The 13,726-nt window shown below is 46.0% G+C and overlaps 1 protein-coding gene across 2 annotated transcripts in view; it reads left to right on the top strand.

Moving 5' to 3' along the window:
• COL4A6 (collagen type IV alpha 6 chain) overlaps window positions 1-13,726 on the top strand; it is a 296,513-nt gene that overhangs the window by 246,416 nt on the left and 36,371 nt on the right. For both annotated transcript variants that reach the window (XM_067023768.1, XM_067023767.1), the window contains exons 13-19: window positions 1,043-1,096; window positions 7,815-7,874; window positions 9,113-9,157; window positions 9,642-9,695; window positions 10,853-10,922; window positions 11,992-12,099; window positions 13,006-13,146. In XM_067023768.1, the coding sequence (XP_066879869.1) occupies window positions 1,043-1,096; window positions 7,815-7,874; window positions 9,113-9,157; window positions 9,642-9,695; window positions 10,853-10,922; window positions 11,992-12,099; window positions 13,006-13,146 (532 nt within the window). The remainder of the gene's footprint in view (window positions 1-1,042; window positions 1,097-7,814; window positions 7,875-9,112; window positions 9,158-9,641; window positions 9,696-10,852; window positions 10,923-11,991; window positions 12,100-13,005; window positions 13,147-13,726) is intronic.

Genomic DNA, 13,726 nt, shown 5'->3' on the forward strand with positions numbered 1-13,726 from the left:
CCTGATCTGACCGACCAAGGCTGAAGCTGTAGACCTGTTTAACCGAGATTTTTTTTTTTTTTTTTTTTTTTGCGGTATGTGGGCCTCTCACTGTTGTGGACTTACACATTGCGGAGCACAAGCTCTGGACGCGCAGGCTCAGCAGCCATGGCTCACGGTCCTAGCTGCTCTGCGTCATGTGGGATCCTCGCGGACCGGGGCACGAACCCGTGTCCCCTGCATAGGCAGGCGGATTTTCAACCACTGCGCCACCAGGGAAGCCCTAACCGAGATATTTTATAATCTGTATTTTGATATGAGAGTACACATGGTTGTATTTGAATGACTGTTTGCTGTTAAGGTGTGCAGATATCTTTCAATAACCTGACTTTCCTTCCTTCCTGGGGATTCCTTAAGTTTTGTGATCCTGCACCTGTGGTCAAGGGACCCAGGCAGGGGAAGGTGTTTAGTCCCATTTCTTTAATTCTGTCTTTGTGGAAGCAACAGCTCCAGGCCTTCTCCAGGTTTACCGGAAGTAATTATTGAGTTGGGAACAGTTTGGGAGCATATGAAAAATCGCCTGCCTCCCTAATCATTCCCAAACCTTAGGGAGCCCTTTCATGGCACTTATAGATAAATTAGCATATTAAAGAAAGAGATTAGAGTATTATGTTGCCCTTTGCAAACTGTAAATGTTACTCTTTTCCCAAAACCATTGATGTCTTTGCAGCCAGTAATTTGCTAGAGGAAATCGCACAGAAAGAAAGCAGATGATCATCTTTTCTTTCTCCCGATTAGCCTGAGCATTTGAGACTCTGTTTTGGATAGTTTTCTTTGCCTGTCATGGACTTTGGTCCTTTCCACACTACTAAGGGCTCCGTAAACTAAGACATCCTGGTGTAGTTACTAGTTGTGGAGACTAGGCAACCTGCACCAGCCTTTGGTGTCCCAATTGTGATACCCTATGGTTTCCCATTGCCCAGCCCAAGTAACTCAAGGGAACCATCTCCTTTATGTTCACTGCTTCCTGCTGCTACTCACTAAGCTTTGGTTGATTTTCCAGGGTGAACCAGGGCTTCAGGGCTTCCCAGGAATAAGTGGTCCTCCAGGTCTCCCGGTAAGTCTCCCTATTTGGTCAACATGTATTCAAGAATCTGATTGGACAAAAGCTATACCAATAGAAAGCTAACAGGAAGACCTCCTTCCTATGGTTATTGTAGAGAATTTCACCATCTTCATTGTTAGAAGGCATTTAAGGAAATGTCTTGTTTCTCAAACCCATGGGAACATTAGGTTCTTTATGAGACTATATAGCTTAGAGGTTATAATCTCAAGCTCTAGAGTTAAAACAGACCTAGGCTTGACTTCTGATTTCAGCAGTTTCTCGCTATGTAACCTTGGACAAGTTTCTTAACTTTTCTGAGCCTCAGTTTCCTAACCTACTGAAAAAGGGATAATAAGGGGGTGGTTATGAGAATGAAGTGAGAAAATATGCATGAAAAGGGCTTAATAAATGCCTGGCACATATCAATTGTTGAGTAAATGGTAGTTAGTGTTAGTGATCCTAGTTTCACTTTCCTATATCTTAGATTCTTTCACCCAACAAATACTTTTTGAGGGCCCCTATTTGCCAGGCCTTCTGCTGGACTCTAAGGCTGCAACAGCCTTATCTGACTAACAGTCAGATAAGTAAAAGTCCCTGTCCTTGAGGAAAGTACATTCCAATTGGGGAGGATGAGGGAGGGGAGAGAATCAACAAGTAAGCAAATGAAGGAAAACAAGTTCATATATTGGTAAGTGATACATAGAAGATAAAAAAGGCTAAAAGTGATGGAGTGTGGATGGGGAATGGGATGGGCACCTTTGGACAGAGTGGTCAAGAAGGGCCTCTCTGAGGGATCGCTTATTATGAGGGAGCGAGTCATGTGAAAGTTTGGGAAGAGTGTTTCTGGCCAAGGGAACCACAAGTGTCAACACCCTGAGGTTGGAACAAGCTCAGTGCTTTAGAGGAACAGCAGGAAGGTGAGTGGGTGGAGAAGAGTGAGCGAGGCCAAGAACCAGGCAGAGAGGCAGGAGCCAGATCATGGAGACCTTTGTAGGTCAAATGTGGCTTTTATGTTAAATGTAATGGGAAACCATTGGAAGGCCATGACTTGTATTTTTAAGATCTCTCTGGTGGTAGTGGGAGTTGGGGGGCTGGGTCATGGAGGATGGGGGGAGGAGAAGGCAGCAAACAGAGGCTACTGCAACAATCCTGGTGAGAAACGGTGGTGGCCTGGACTAGGATGATGGCAGTGGAAATGGAGAGAAGTGCATGGATTCAAAATGTAAAAAGTTTAAAATTTTTGTTACAGAACATTTCAAACACATACAAAGTACGGAGAATGACATAATGGTCCCCCTGTATACCCATCACCTAGCTTCAATAATTACCAACTCACGGCCAATCTGAAGCCAACAACAGATGTAGCATTTCATTACAAATGCCTCAGTATTTCTAAGAGATAAGGACTTTTTAAAAACATAATGATTTGTAGGCCCAGATGTCATCACCACTAATTAATTATCAGAAATGACAATATATGTTAAGTCAGAATTCAGGTTTATGATTGTCTCATAAATATATTTTTAATAATTACCTGGTTTTGAATCAGAATCCAAACAATGCTCACACATTATATTTGGTTGATATATCTCTTAAACTACAAGACATGTTTTGAAGGAGCTGATGAGACTTCCATGGATTGGGTGGAGGGGTCAGGAGGGAAATGGATGAATCAAAGATGACTAGACCTGCCCCCGGCTTGCTGGCAAAGTCGGGAGAGATGACTCCGGTGCTTCCCTGTAGTTCTTTGAAACACTTCGGGTCTCTCCAGGGTGCTGGAAAACACAGCCAGTAGAGCCAGTGGCACAGATTGCTTCCACAGTGATCCCTACCACTCCATAGAGACACAGGGGCAACAGAGAACCATCTATTCAATGGCCTTGATTTTTTTTTTTTTTTTTTTTTTTTTTTTTTTTGCGGTATGTGGGCCTCTCACTGCTGTGGCCTCTCCCGTTGCGGAGCACAGGCTCCGGACACGCAGGCCCAGCGGCCACGGCTCACGGGCTCAGCTGCTCCGCGGCATGTGGGATCCTCCCGGACCAGGGCACGAACCCGTGTCTCCTGCAACGGCAGGCGGACTCTCAACCACTGCACCACCAGGGAAGCCCAATGGCCTTGATTTTAATCAACTCAGTATCTAATGAATCATAAAGGGAAAGAATCTTGATGTTGGAGACAGGACACCTGGACTTCAGCCTCAGCCCCAGCTCTGGGCCTTCAAGTATCTGAACCTCTCTGTATATATGTCACGTGGCAATGGTCATATCTACTGTTTTGAGGGCCAACTCACAATGTTCATCAGGTTTCTTTACAAAGTATAAATCTGTGCTGTCCAATATGATAACCACTAGCCACATAACAGCTACCAATCCCTTGAAATGTGGCTAGTCTGAAATGAGATGTGCTAGAAGTGTAAAATACACACCAGATTTCCAAACCTAGGTGTGAGGAAAACAATCTAACTTATCTCCTTAACAATTTTACGTCAGTGTTGAAATGACAATATTTATGATGTGTTTGGTTAAATAAAATGTTGTTAAATTAATCTCACCTATTTGTTTCACTTTTTTAATGAAGCTACTAGACAATTTAAGATAACGTATTAGTTCACATTATCTTTCGATTGGACAGCACAGATATAGAGTACTTTGCAAGTGGGCTGGGGAATAAAGTCTGCACCTTTCTTTGTGAGCATTTCACATAGATTCTAGTCACCTCATATCATCCCTATGATGTAAGCAAGGTGGGTTGGGTTTATACCCCTGACTGATGAGGAAACCATGCCCTGAATGGGTAAAGGCTTATCCAGAGTCACCCAGCAAGTTATTAGCAGAGCTGAGACTGAAATTCAGTTTTCTTGAATACTAGCCAACTCCAGACTTTTTCCTCATACCATACTGCCCCTTACTGTTCAGTTCATTCTTGTCCTGGTGGTTGTGGATTGTGTGATCTCTGGTGCTTTGCAGTTCACTGGCTCACGTTCCCTCCCTCCTTACCATTCCCTTCCCTGTTCTACCTCAGAGGATTTCCCCTTCTGCAATTTCACCCGTTCCCTTTTGCCCTGTGAAAGAAAGACACACTGACTGACAGCAATGCACAGTGATAAATTGCAATACCATTTCAAGCTCAGCATTTCCAGTGTTTCACAGTGTGGCCTGACAAATAGAAACCCCAGTTGACTGTAAAGACATCCAAGGTGGAAAAAACAGCTTCCTTTATATGGTACAGCATATTTTCAGAGAGTGGGAATCAAGAAACCAGAGTTCTCAGGCCACTTTGGTGTGGATTCCACATGCAACCCTGGCCAAATCCTATAACTCCTTTGCTGCTAATATCTCTATCCGCTTAATGGGAACATTTATAGGTAACTTCTGTGACTTCTGCCAGAATAGTTGTAAGAAGAAAGGTGGTGATGTGTTTGAGATGCTCTGGGCTTTTCAGAGGAAACACACTTCTCAAATCCAAAGCCCTCACGTCGGCTTTCAGTTATCCACACTCACTGAGAAACAAGGCAGCGCTGAGGGTGGAAATCTCTAGGGGATCTGAAATGTTCCCTTCAACCATTTGTTTTATTTCCATCCTAGCCCAGATCTTTGCAGGAGCTGCTGACAAGTGACCAACCTGAGTGATTTAGACCTCACTTTCTTTCCCTTGCCCCTTCTGCAGTGACCCGGCATCCTTGCTTTTCTGGCTCAACCCCAGCTTCACACATTTCATGACATTGTCCCAGCAGCACACTCACGTGTAGGCCACAGATGCTCCCTTGGAGATTGTCAGAGAGAGTCATATACCTCTGTGCCCTCCAAGGCACCAGCAAACGCAGGGTAAGGCAACATGGCAGATGATGGGAGACAGAAGGGAAGAAATCAGTGAATCTATTGAGTGGGTCTGAGGCAACTACTGGACAGGCGGGAGTTCTGCTGAGCATTAGGTTTTCCAGGCACTTCAGGTAGGTCCTTTGGAGGAGGAGCCCCATCTTGACAGACTTCAGCTAAGCCCTCCCCTCCTCCCCCACCCCCCCGCCTCCGCCCAGCCCGGCGCCCTGAGGGACAGTAGCAGCAGTGTGACAGGGTCAGAGTTGAGAAGGAGACTGACTTTCCTAACCTCTCAAGTTTCACATCTCAAGTCACCCTCACAGTGCCAAGCCGACCTGATTGCTGCAGTTTAGCCTCCAAAACGTGACCCCAAAATATGATCATTCCCCGCCCCTCCCCCATGGCCTCAGTCCCCCTTTTCAGGCTCAGCCTCCCTCCTGCCTTCCTGTCCTCCTTGTGCAGGTGGGCCTCGGCCCTCTCCACCGCCCGCACTGGGGCCGAGCGAGGAGCTCGGGCAGAGAGGCTGACCACCGTGCTGGCGGCCTGCCTCTCGGGCCAGCAGGCCTCTGAGGACCCAGGGCCAAAGTGTCTTTCACTCCACAGCGGGGCCTGACAGCCCCTGGTTCCAGCCTACTGTTTGCAGCTTGTCTTTTTCTCACACCCCCCTCCTCACCCTGCTGTCCGCCCCGACTCCCAGCCACGTGACTGAAGTTGAGTTTTTGCAGAGCCACTAATATCCATGAACCCAAAATACCAGGAGACCAGGGCCCTAGAGAGCAGGCCTGTAAACAGCTAAGCCAGTGCTCTGATGAGGTGTTCCTGACCGTGGGTGAGAAGCGGTAAGGGAGCAGTGGGTGCTGATCAGCTCATGATGGCGAGCAACTGGGCCGGGACCGGGGCCCAGGACATCTTGCTAGAACAACTTGTTCCTCAGGGCCTCGTACAGGGCCTCCCTGTGCTGGGAGACAAGCTGAGCCTACAGCCCAATATCTTGCCAAGTCATTTATGTTTTATTGGCTCTAACCCCGACACACAAATTGCTTTTTAACAATTTTTTGTTTCCTTTTTAAACTTTGTATATGTTTTTTTTGCTGACCTTGTACCTCAAGCTCTCAGACCCTCTCTCTGAGAAAGCAAGAGTCCAGAGGCTCTTTGTGTTTTCCGAAGAAGAAGGACAAGGCCCCCTTGTCTTTACAACTGTGGAAAAGATAGGTGGAGGCGGTGAGATGGTACCTGGACATTCTTTTTCTCGCACTTTTGAACAGTTTTTTCCCTGGGGCACTGTTCCATTTAATTCAACAAGTATGTATTGGACCACCTTGTATGTGTTCAGGCTACAGTAACATGCCTTGGAGGAGACAGAAGTGTATGTGATACAGACCTTCTCTCACAGACTTTCATCCGGAACCCGGCTTAGTGCTTGAAGAGTTTGGGGCAGCGTGGGCTGCTGTAGCTTCTGTGCACAGGCCAGGGAAGGCTCCGTGAAGTGTTTGACTTCAGCCACCAATAGATACATGCCACCAGGGGGCAGCATGCCTTGGTTTCCGATTTGAGCTGCAGAACTAAGTTTGCATTCAGTTTGACAGATGGGCCTTTCAAAGAGAAATCCTGTTCAGCATGAGGTCTGAGCAATTTGACTCCTAACTGTAGATGTAGAAAAGTGGGAAGGCAAGTAGGAACCAAAGGCTGCTTTGAGTTGCACCCTTCACAGACATACACTCCCCTCCTCAACAACAACAACAATAAAAACAACTCACGTTTTCAAAACAAAAGAAAGGAAAAACTTGGGCCTAGAAAACTAAGGGCTATTCAGCCAACTGTACCCACGGGAATGCTCTGGGTATGAAAGAGGAAGAAAAAAAAACTACAAATGGGATTGGAGCAGTGCTTTTACAATCCGCTGCGCTAGGTCATGTCAAGAGAACAGGAGATGTGCCATAATATTTAGTGTGTTTCACAAGCTTACATTTGAGAGAACTTCACTGCCTCCTTTACTCTCGTAATAGACCTAAATGCTATTTGCCAACATCCGTGCACCAGGAAGGCCCATTTTAAACAGTAACAACAAAGTGACCTCGATTACATTTGCCATGAAAGACTTTATCCACTCTGGTAATGAATTCTTCTATGTCTTGGGGGCTCAGAATATGCTTGCCCTGGACCCAGAGGGGAGGAAGCTCTCTCATTCACTCCGCGTTTTGGATTTCTGCTTGTTCCTAGAGAAACCCCAATTCATGTCCGTGGCTGCAAGCCCTCACCTTCTCTGGGCAGGACAAGAGGGGTTGGTGACCATCTTGCAGTCCCTTTGAGAGTGTTCCCAAAGCCCGCACAGTTCTAGATCACGCCTAGATAGAAAACACTCCTTCCGCCTGAAGAGGATGTTGCAGTCATCATGTCTCCAAAGGGCAAAAGCTCTTCTCTCTAGCATCGATCCCCAAGGATTAACACAATTCTCCATTTGTGGGTCATCTTTGACACAAGCTCCTAGATGGTGGGAAGCAGCCTGTTCTCTTGGAAAGGGCCCTGGAATGGAAGCTAAAGCCCTGACTGTCTCATTGACTCTCTAACCCATGCAAGATGCTTGGCCCCTTCTGAGTGTTAGTTTCTGCATCTGTAAAATCAATGAGGTTAGAACTGTCATTATTTCTATGCTGTTAGTTTGTGTTCCCATAAATACTTGTACTGGTTTTTTGGGGAGAAGACATTACTTCTAGAACCAAAAAGAAACCTTGAATGAATGGTTCAAATTATCTAGAAGTCTTATGTGTTTCCCAGGGGGTGACGAGACGCTCAGCATGGTAAGCTTCCCCAGTGGGACAGTGGAGCTGATTGGAAATTACCACCTTGCTTTGGATGGAGCCAGGAGACCTGTGAGGAAATGAATGTTATAATCTGTGGTCTCTTTCTTCCTTTAGGGATTTGGAATTGCTGGAGAAAAAGGAGAAAAGGGAATCCCTGGTTTGCCGGGACCTAGGGTACGAACCTGGAATTTTGCTTGCCTGGATCTGTCAAGTCACCCGGTCCCTTTTCTTTCCTGTTTGCATCTCTGTTATGTAACTTGATGGCCTCCTGAGCTTCTCTTCTTTCTCTTTCTCAACCCTCGGGCAGGTCCCTAAGACCTCTTCCTATCCCTTCTGCCACATTCCCTTGACTTAGTGGCTCCTTTGAATAAGGAATGAGGTACAGTAAGTCCCCTACATACGAACCTTCAAATTGTGAACCTTTCAAAGATGCAAACGTATTATAAACCTATTACAGTACAGTACTAAATACCCAATTGTGTTAGTTGGGTATCTAGGCTAACTTTGTTGGATTTATGAACAAACTGGACTTACAAACGCACTCTTGGAATGGGACTTGTTCACATGTAGGGGACTTACTGTACCCCCTACACCAGGTGGTTCCTCAGCTCGTTTACTCTCCTTATCCTCAACTATAATTATCTTCTGGGCTAAAAAATGACATGTCCTGAGGGAAGGTGGGGTAGGGGCAGTTTGCAGGAATGGAAGAAAGAGGACCAAGTGCAATTTTTATAGGACAGAAACAAACCTGAGAAGTTCTAGAACATAGTGAGTAATGTTTGGAGTCAACAGTTTCCAATAATAATCTCACTTCAAGTGGAGAAATAACTGTTAGCCTCTCTGATTCCTAGCTTCAGGCACTTAGGTCTTACGTTGTTAGTAATTGGCCAACCTTAGCCTTAAAGAAACAACATTTCAGAGAATTAATTGTCTTTTTAGCTTGGTCATGAAGTTTGTCAAGAGTCTTTTGGTATTCAGCAATGTTCATCCATTACCCTGCCATTTCTTTCCCTACTTTCCTCTACTCCCTTGTCTTGAAAACACAAAATCACCAACAAAAAAATGCATTGGGGGAGAGAGACAAGAGGCCCTCCCACAATCTATTTTAAAATCTCATGACTTGGAACTAATGCAGACTAAGTATAATACCACCCAGCCCTTCTACCCAATTCCACCTAGTACTTAAAATGTTTCCATTTATTTAGCTCTTTAAAAATTCCCTGTGTGCCTATTCAGCCTGATGGATTAGTGCTTAGAAAGAAGTCATTAAGGCAAGTCTAGGAACATTCTCTTACCTGGTTTTAGGAGCTGCTAAATCCTGATCTCAGTTGGAGAGCTTTGTTATGTAAGTCTAGTTGCTTGGTCTAGTATGGGCTATTAATCTTTCTAAGGTACCTCTATTCTCTTTACAGGGTCCCACGGGTTTAGAAGGAGTCCAAGGCCCTCCAGGGAGTCAGGTATTTTGGTTAATATCATTAAAGCCTCAGTGTATAAAATCCAGATCAGAAGGCCCTCTTGCTTCACTAAACATGACCATCAATCCAAAGGGGAACACTGCTTACAATTCAAATTGTCCGCCTCTCTTTGTTTGATACAGTCTCAGCCACTCACTTTTGCTTTTACCCAAGAAGATGAGTGTCCAGTGTTCAGTGCTATGATGCAGTCGTACTCCTTTAACATGTTATCAGGGCCTAGCAAAGCCAGCCTGCTTGTATTCATCTCTAGCCTTGTGGCCCTTGTACCTCCTAACACGCAAGTTGGCTACCTAAGCGCCATATTGCCTTCTAGAACATTTTATGGCTTCCAGAGTCAGGTATGATCCATATATATCCTGGAATGCCGGCCAAAATCCCTGTGCCATTTGCCCTGGCCTAATCCGAAAGCCACCCCCTCTTATACTCTTAGACATTCAATTCAGTTGTAACTATGTTTCTGTCACAGGGCAAGAAGGGGTCTTCAGGTTTCCGCGGGCTTAACGGATTCCCAGGAATTAAGGTAATGTTGTTGGGAAGTGAAAATCCAGGACTGAGGAGATGGAAGAATGAAGAATTAGTATCAATGCTATTTAGTCCATTTGGGCTGCTATAACAAAATATCACAGACTGGATGGCTTATAAAAAAGAGAAATTTATTTCTCATAGTTCTGGAGGCTGGAAGTCTGAGATCAGGGGGCCAGTATGGTTAGGTTCTGGTGAAGATCCTCCTCCGGCTTGCAAACTGCCTACTTCTTGCTATGTCCTCACATGATGGAGGGGGCAGGCTAGCTCTCTTGGGCCTCTTTTAAAAGGGCCCAATGGTGGGAGCTCTGCCCTCATGACCTAATCACCTCCCAAAGGCCTCACCTCCCAATATTGTCATCGCCTTGGGCATTAGGTTTTCAACATGAATTTTCCGGGGACACAAACATTCAGATCATAGCAAATGTCTATATGATGAAATGGAGTATTTTTTAGTATTTTGACATTTTAGATGTCACCCTTTACACATGAAATGCGTACAAGCAAATCCATCCCTACAAGGAGAAATATTTTATTATTGGCATTGTTTAGAATTGCCAACTTTGGGGGTTTGTTATCATTTTTAAATTCTCTCAAGCAATGCATTCCCTTATTGCCTGCACCTGGGGCAGACAGCTCCTACCCCCCAACCCTGGATATGCCACTCTGTCTGATTCTGGTACCTAAGTCTCCCATTTGAGAGAATTAGGACTCTTTTGACTTCCTCTGCCTGACATCAGCCACTAACAAGGGCCGTGACAGTAGCAGAGTCCCAAGCCTGCTGAAAGTGGGAAAAAAAAGTTAAAACTCTGTTCCCTCCTTAGCACCTCTTGGGTATAGCCATATTGTCTATTCCTGCGATATGTTTCCCAGGCCCAGAAGCAGATTGTCTTGGAGTCAGGTTGCAAAATAAAATTGGGATCCCTTGTCCTTGACAGGTTCTCAATTGAGTGTCAGGCCTCTGGGCTGCCTTGTGTCACCTTCATCTTAAATTTATTGGACTTTGAAATTAACTTATGGATTATTTGGCCCTGGAAATCAGGGGTTACAGAAGGAAGAACCTTCCATTGTCCCAGGGAATGGTTTTGAGGGAACATAAATCTTACGTGATGAGGTCACAGAAATATTTGTGTTTAATGTATTTAATCTTTGCAGGGTGAAAAGGGTGACATTGGCCTGCCAGGCCCAGATGTTTTCATCGATGCAGATGGTGTTGTGATCTCAGGTGCAACTTTTCATTGATTGGAGTGGAAAAAAAAAAGATAGGAAGTTGAATTCTATATCCCCTGTAATTGTTAAGAGGATACTTTGTCAGCCACTGGATTGCTGCTAAACCTGATCCCCACAAGGGCCACTCATGGATCCTAAACTTGGGAAATGAATCTAACTCCAATGTCTTAAGCCAAGAAGCCAAGCTCCATACTCCATGTTTGTGTTGGGTCCACCAAGACTAGGATTAGCATTGGCCTGGGTCTGCATTTGCTAAAATGGTTCTCCTAGTGATGCTTAGGGAAGGATTCATACCCTCCCAGCTAGGCTACCTTCAGCCTGATACTCTGGGACACACAGGGTCTCATGTATGTGATCCCATGCATGCTTGAGCTTGACAATTTCACAGGAAGTGGAAAAGTATCTTCGGTTAGGGGAGCAAGTATCTTTTGGTTAGGACAGCCCTCAATAGTATGACATTTTGGAATTTTGTCTTCACCTCTCCTTGTTCTAGTTACTGTGTGTGCCGAACTCTTCCTTTCGCCTTCTCTAGAGACCTAGATGTCAATGTCTCCAGCTACTTCTCACTTGACCAAAGGCTTCTACTGTAGTGCCTCTTCCATCTGGGTCTCCTAACTTCCTTCTCCTCACATCCTCTCAGACCTGTGCCCTGTCTGGTAAACTCATTAAAGCTGAGGTGTTAATGGTTGACAATGGCTTCCTGTGTTTCACGCTCAAGAAACCTGTGTATAACATGAAGAGTAGACTTCAACACCTTAACCCAAATGGCAGAGATTTGAGGCATGACAAAAGATTACTAGTAGTAGAAGAATCTTCCTAGTACTTATCAGATCTTACCATGGAAGGTAAGCCCTGGCCAAACCAGTACTGAACAGTAGGAGAGCCTTAGCTCAAATAGGCCCATTATCATATGAGGGCATTCGCATCTGGGAGACTTATGAAGGGCAAGAAAGGTGCTTCTAACCTGAGGACATCTCCTTGCAACTCTTTTGAGGCATTTTGTGGCATTTGTGGGCCTCCCTTCGGTTTGCTTACTGCTTTTTTTGTTGTTGTTGCAATGCCAGGTTATCCTGGAGACCCCGGTGTGCCAGGCCTCCCAGGCCTTAAAGGAGACGAAGGCATCCAGGGCCTGCCTGGCCCTCCTGGTGCCTCTGGATTACCAGCTTTACCAGGTAAAACAAACTAACCCACCCCATGCACAGATCTCCACTCTGGTGCTCAGCATCCCCTTCTATACTCTGGTCTGGGTACATACCCAGCCAAAGTCAAAAGAAAGGTAGACTATAGGCAGTAGGCTCCCTGATGCAAGCCCAAGGCCAATGTATATGAGAATAGGGCCTGGGTAAGCAGCTTTCCTTTGGCCTCAATAATGTACCATAGCTAGACAGGCAATCCCAGAACATCAATGAGGGGGCCTGGGTTGGCCTGCCAGAGCCCTGTCACACTTCTGTTTATGTGCCATCCCAGTTGAAGGAGCTAACAAATGCCCAGACGAAAGTTTTTACCCAGACCTTCACTCTGTGCTTAATCCAGGCACTAAATGGCCCCAGGATCCTGTAGATGACATCCTTGACACAATCATTGGAGGAACACGCCCGTATGTCACTCTATAGTAGTAAACAGAGAAAGGGCATGCCGGAGTCTGGGAGGCAGTGATGTTCCAAATATAAAGCCTCCGACATTACTTTTAAAGACAGCAGTTTCTAAATTCTCTGGAGATGGGCCCTCTGTAAGGATACCTGTGCTTTTAAAACGGCCCCTTGGAGGAGGTACAGCTGATCTCAGCACCAAGGTGGAAAAAATCTAGAAATGGGAGGCTGGAGACCCAGGTTTCCCTCTCAGGTGTGCCACTTTGAAGTTCTGCACCCCTGACCATGTTTCTGTACGTCTTTGGGCCTCCATTTCCCAAGAGGTTAGGCTAGCTGATTCCTAGGGACCCTTCTAACTCAACTGCAGGAGAAGGGCAAATGCTTTCCTAAATTCTTCCTTGGAGCTAGTGTCTAACATCGGCACTGATTGGAATCCCCTGAAGAGGAGGGTGATGTGATGAGCATTTTTGTGTGGGCTGATCCTTCCAGGTGGCCCCGGTGCTCTAGGGCTCCAAGGAGTTCCAGGCCTGAAGGGGGACCAAGGAAACCCCGGCCGCACCACAATTGGGGCAGCTGGCCTCCCTGGGAGAGATGGTTTGCCAGGCCTACCAGGCCTACCAGGCCCACCCGGTAAGTTGTTTGTTTCTCTCTTTGGTCTTGAGATCCAGGTGTGATCCAGATTGCAGAACAGTCCTGATTTTTGATGGAGGGAGCATCTCACAGGTTAGGGACCACAGCAATCAGAGTGTTCATCAAGAAATAGGCAAGTGAGGGCCATCTTGATGATCAGACACTACCTAGTGCCCTCTGACTTCGTAATCATTCCATTTCCCCCTTCACTGTTCTCAGCCCCTAGGCCTGTGGTCTTGCAGCTCCTGAAGGAGCAACATTAGCTCTTTCAAGCTTTCCCTGGTCCTCAGGGCTCCAGCAGGGCGGGCTGAGAGTCTAAGAAATGGGAAACCAAGCCTGGATCCTCAAAGTGGCTGCTAAAAGCCTCCACAGGGCTTATTCTCCTTAGGTCATCTACCTGAGTATGAGATTCTAGATTCTAAGAAAAAGGCTAGAAATATGCCCCACATGTTTCTTTGTAACCTGCAACCCCTGACCACTGCAGCTTGTACCCATCTCCTCTTTTGTCCTAAGAGGTCTTCCTGGGATAGACACGGGGACTGCTGAGTTGCTGAAGCTGCCTTGGTTATTCCCATATCCC

Source organism: Kogia breviceps, chromosome X (assembly GCF_026419965.1).
Source record: "Kogia breviceps isolate mKogBre1 chromosome X, mKogBre1 haplotype 1, whole genome shotgun sequence".
Lineage (NCBI taxonomy): Eukaryota > Metazoa > Chordata > Mammalia > Artiodactyla > Physeteridae > Kogia > Kogia breviceps.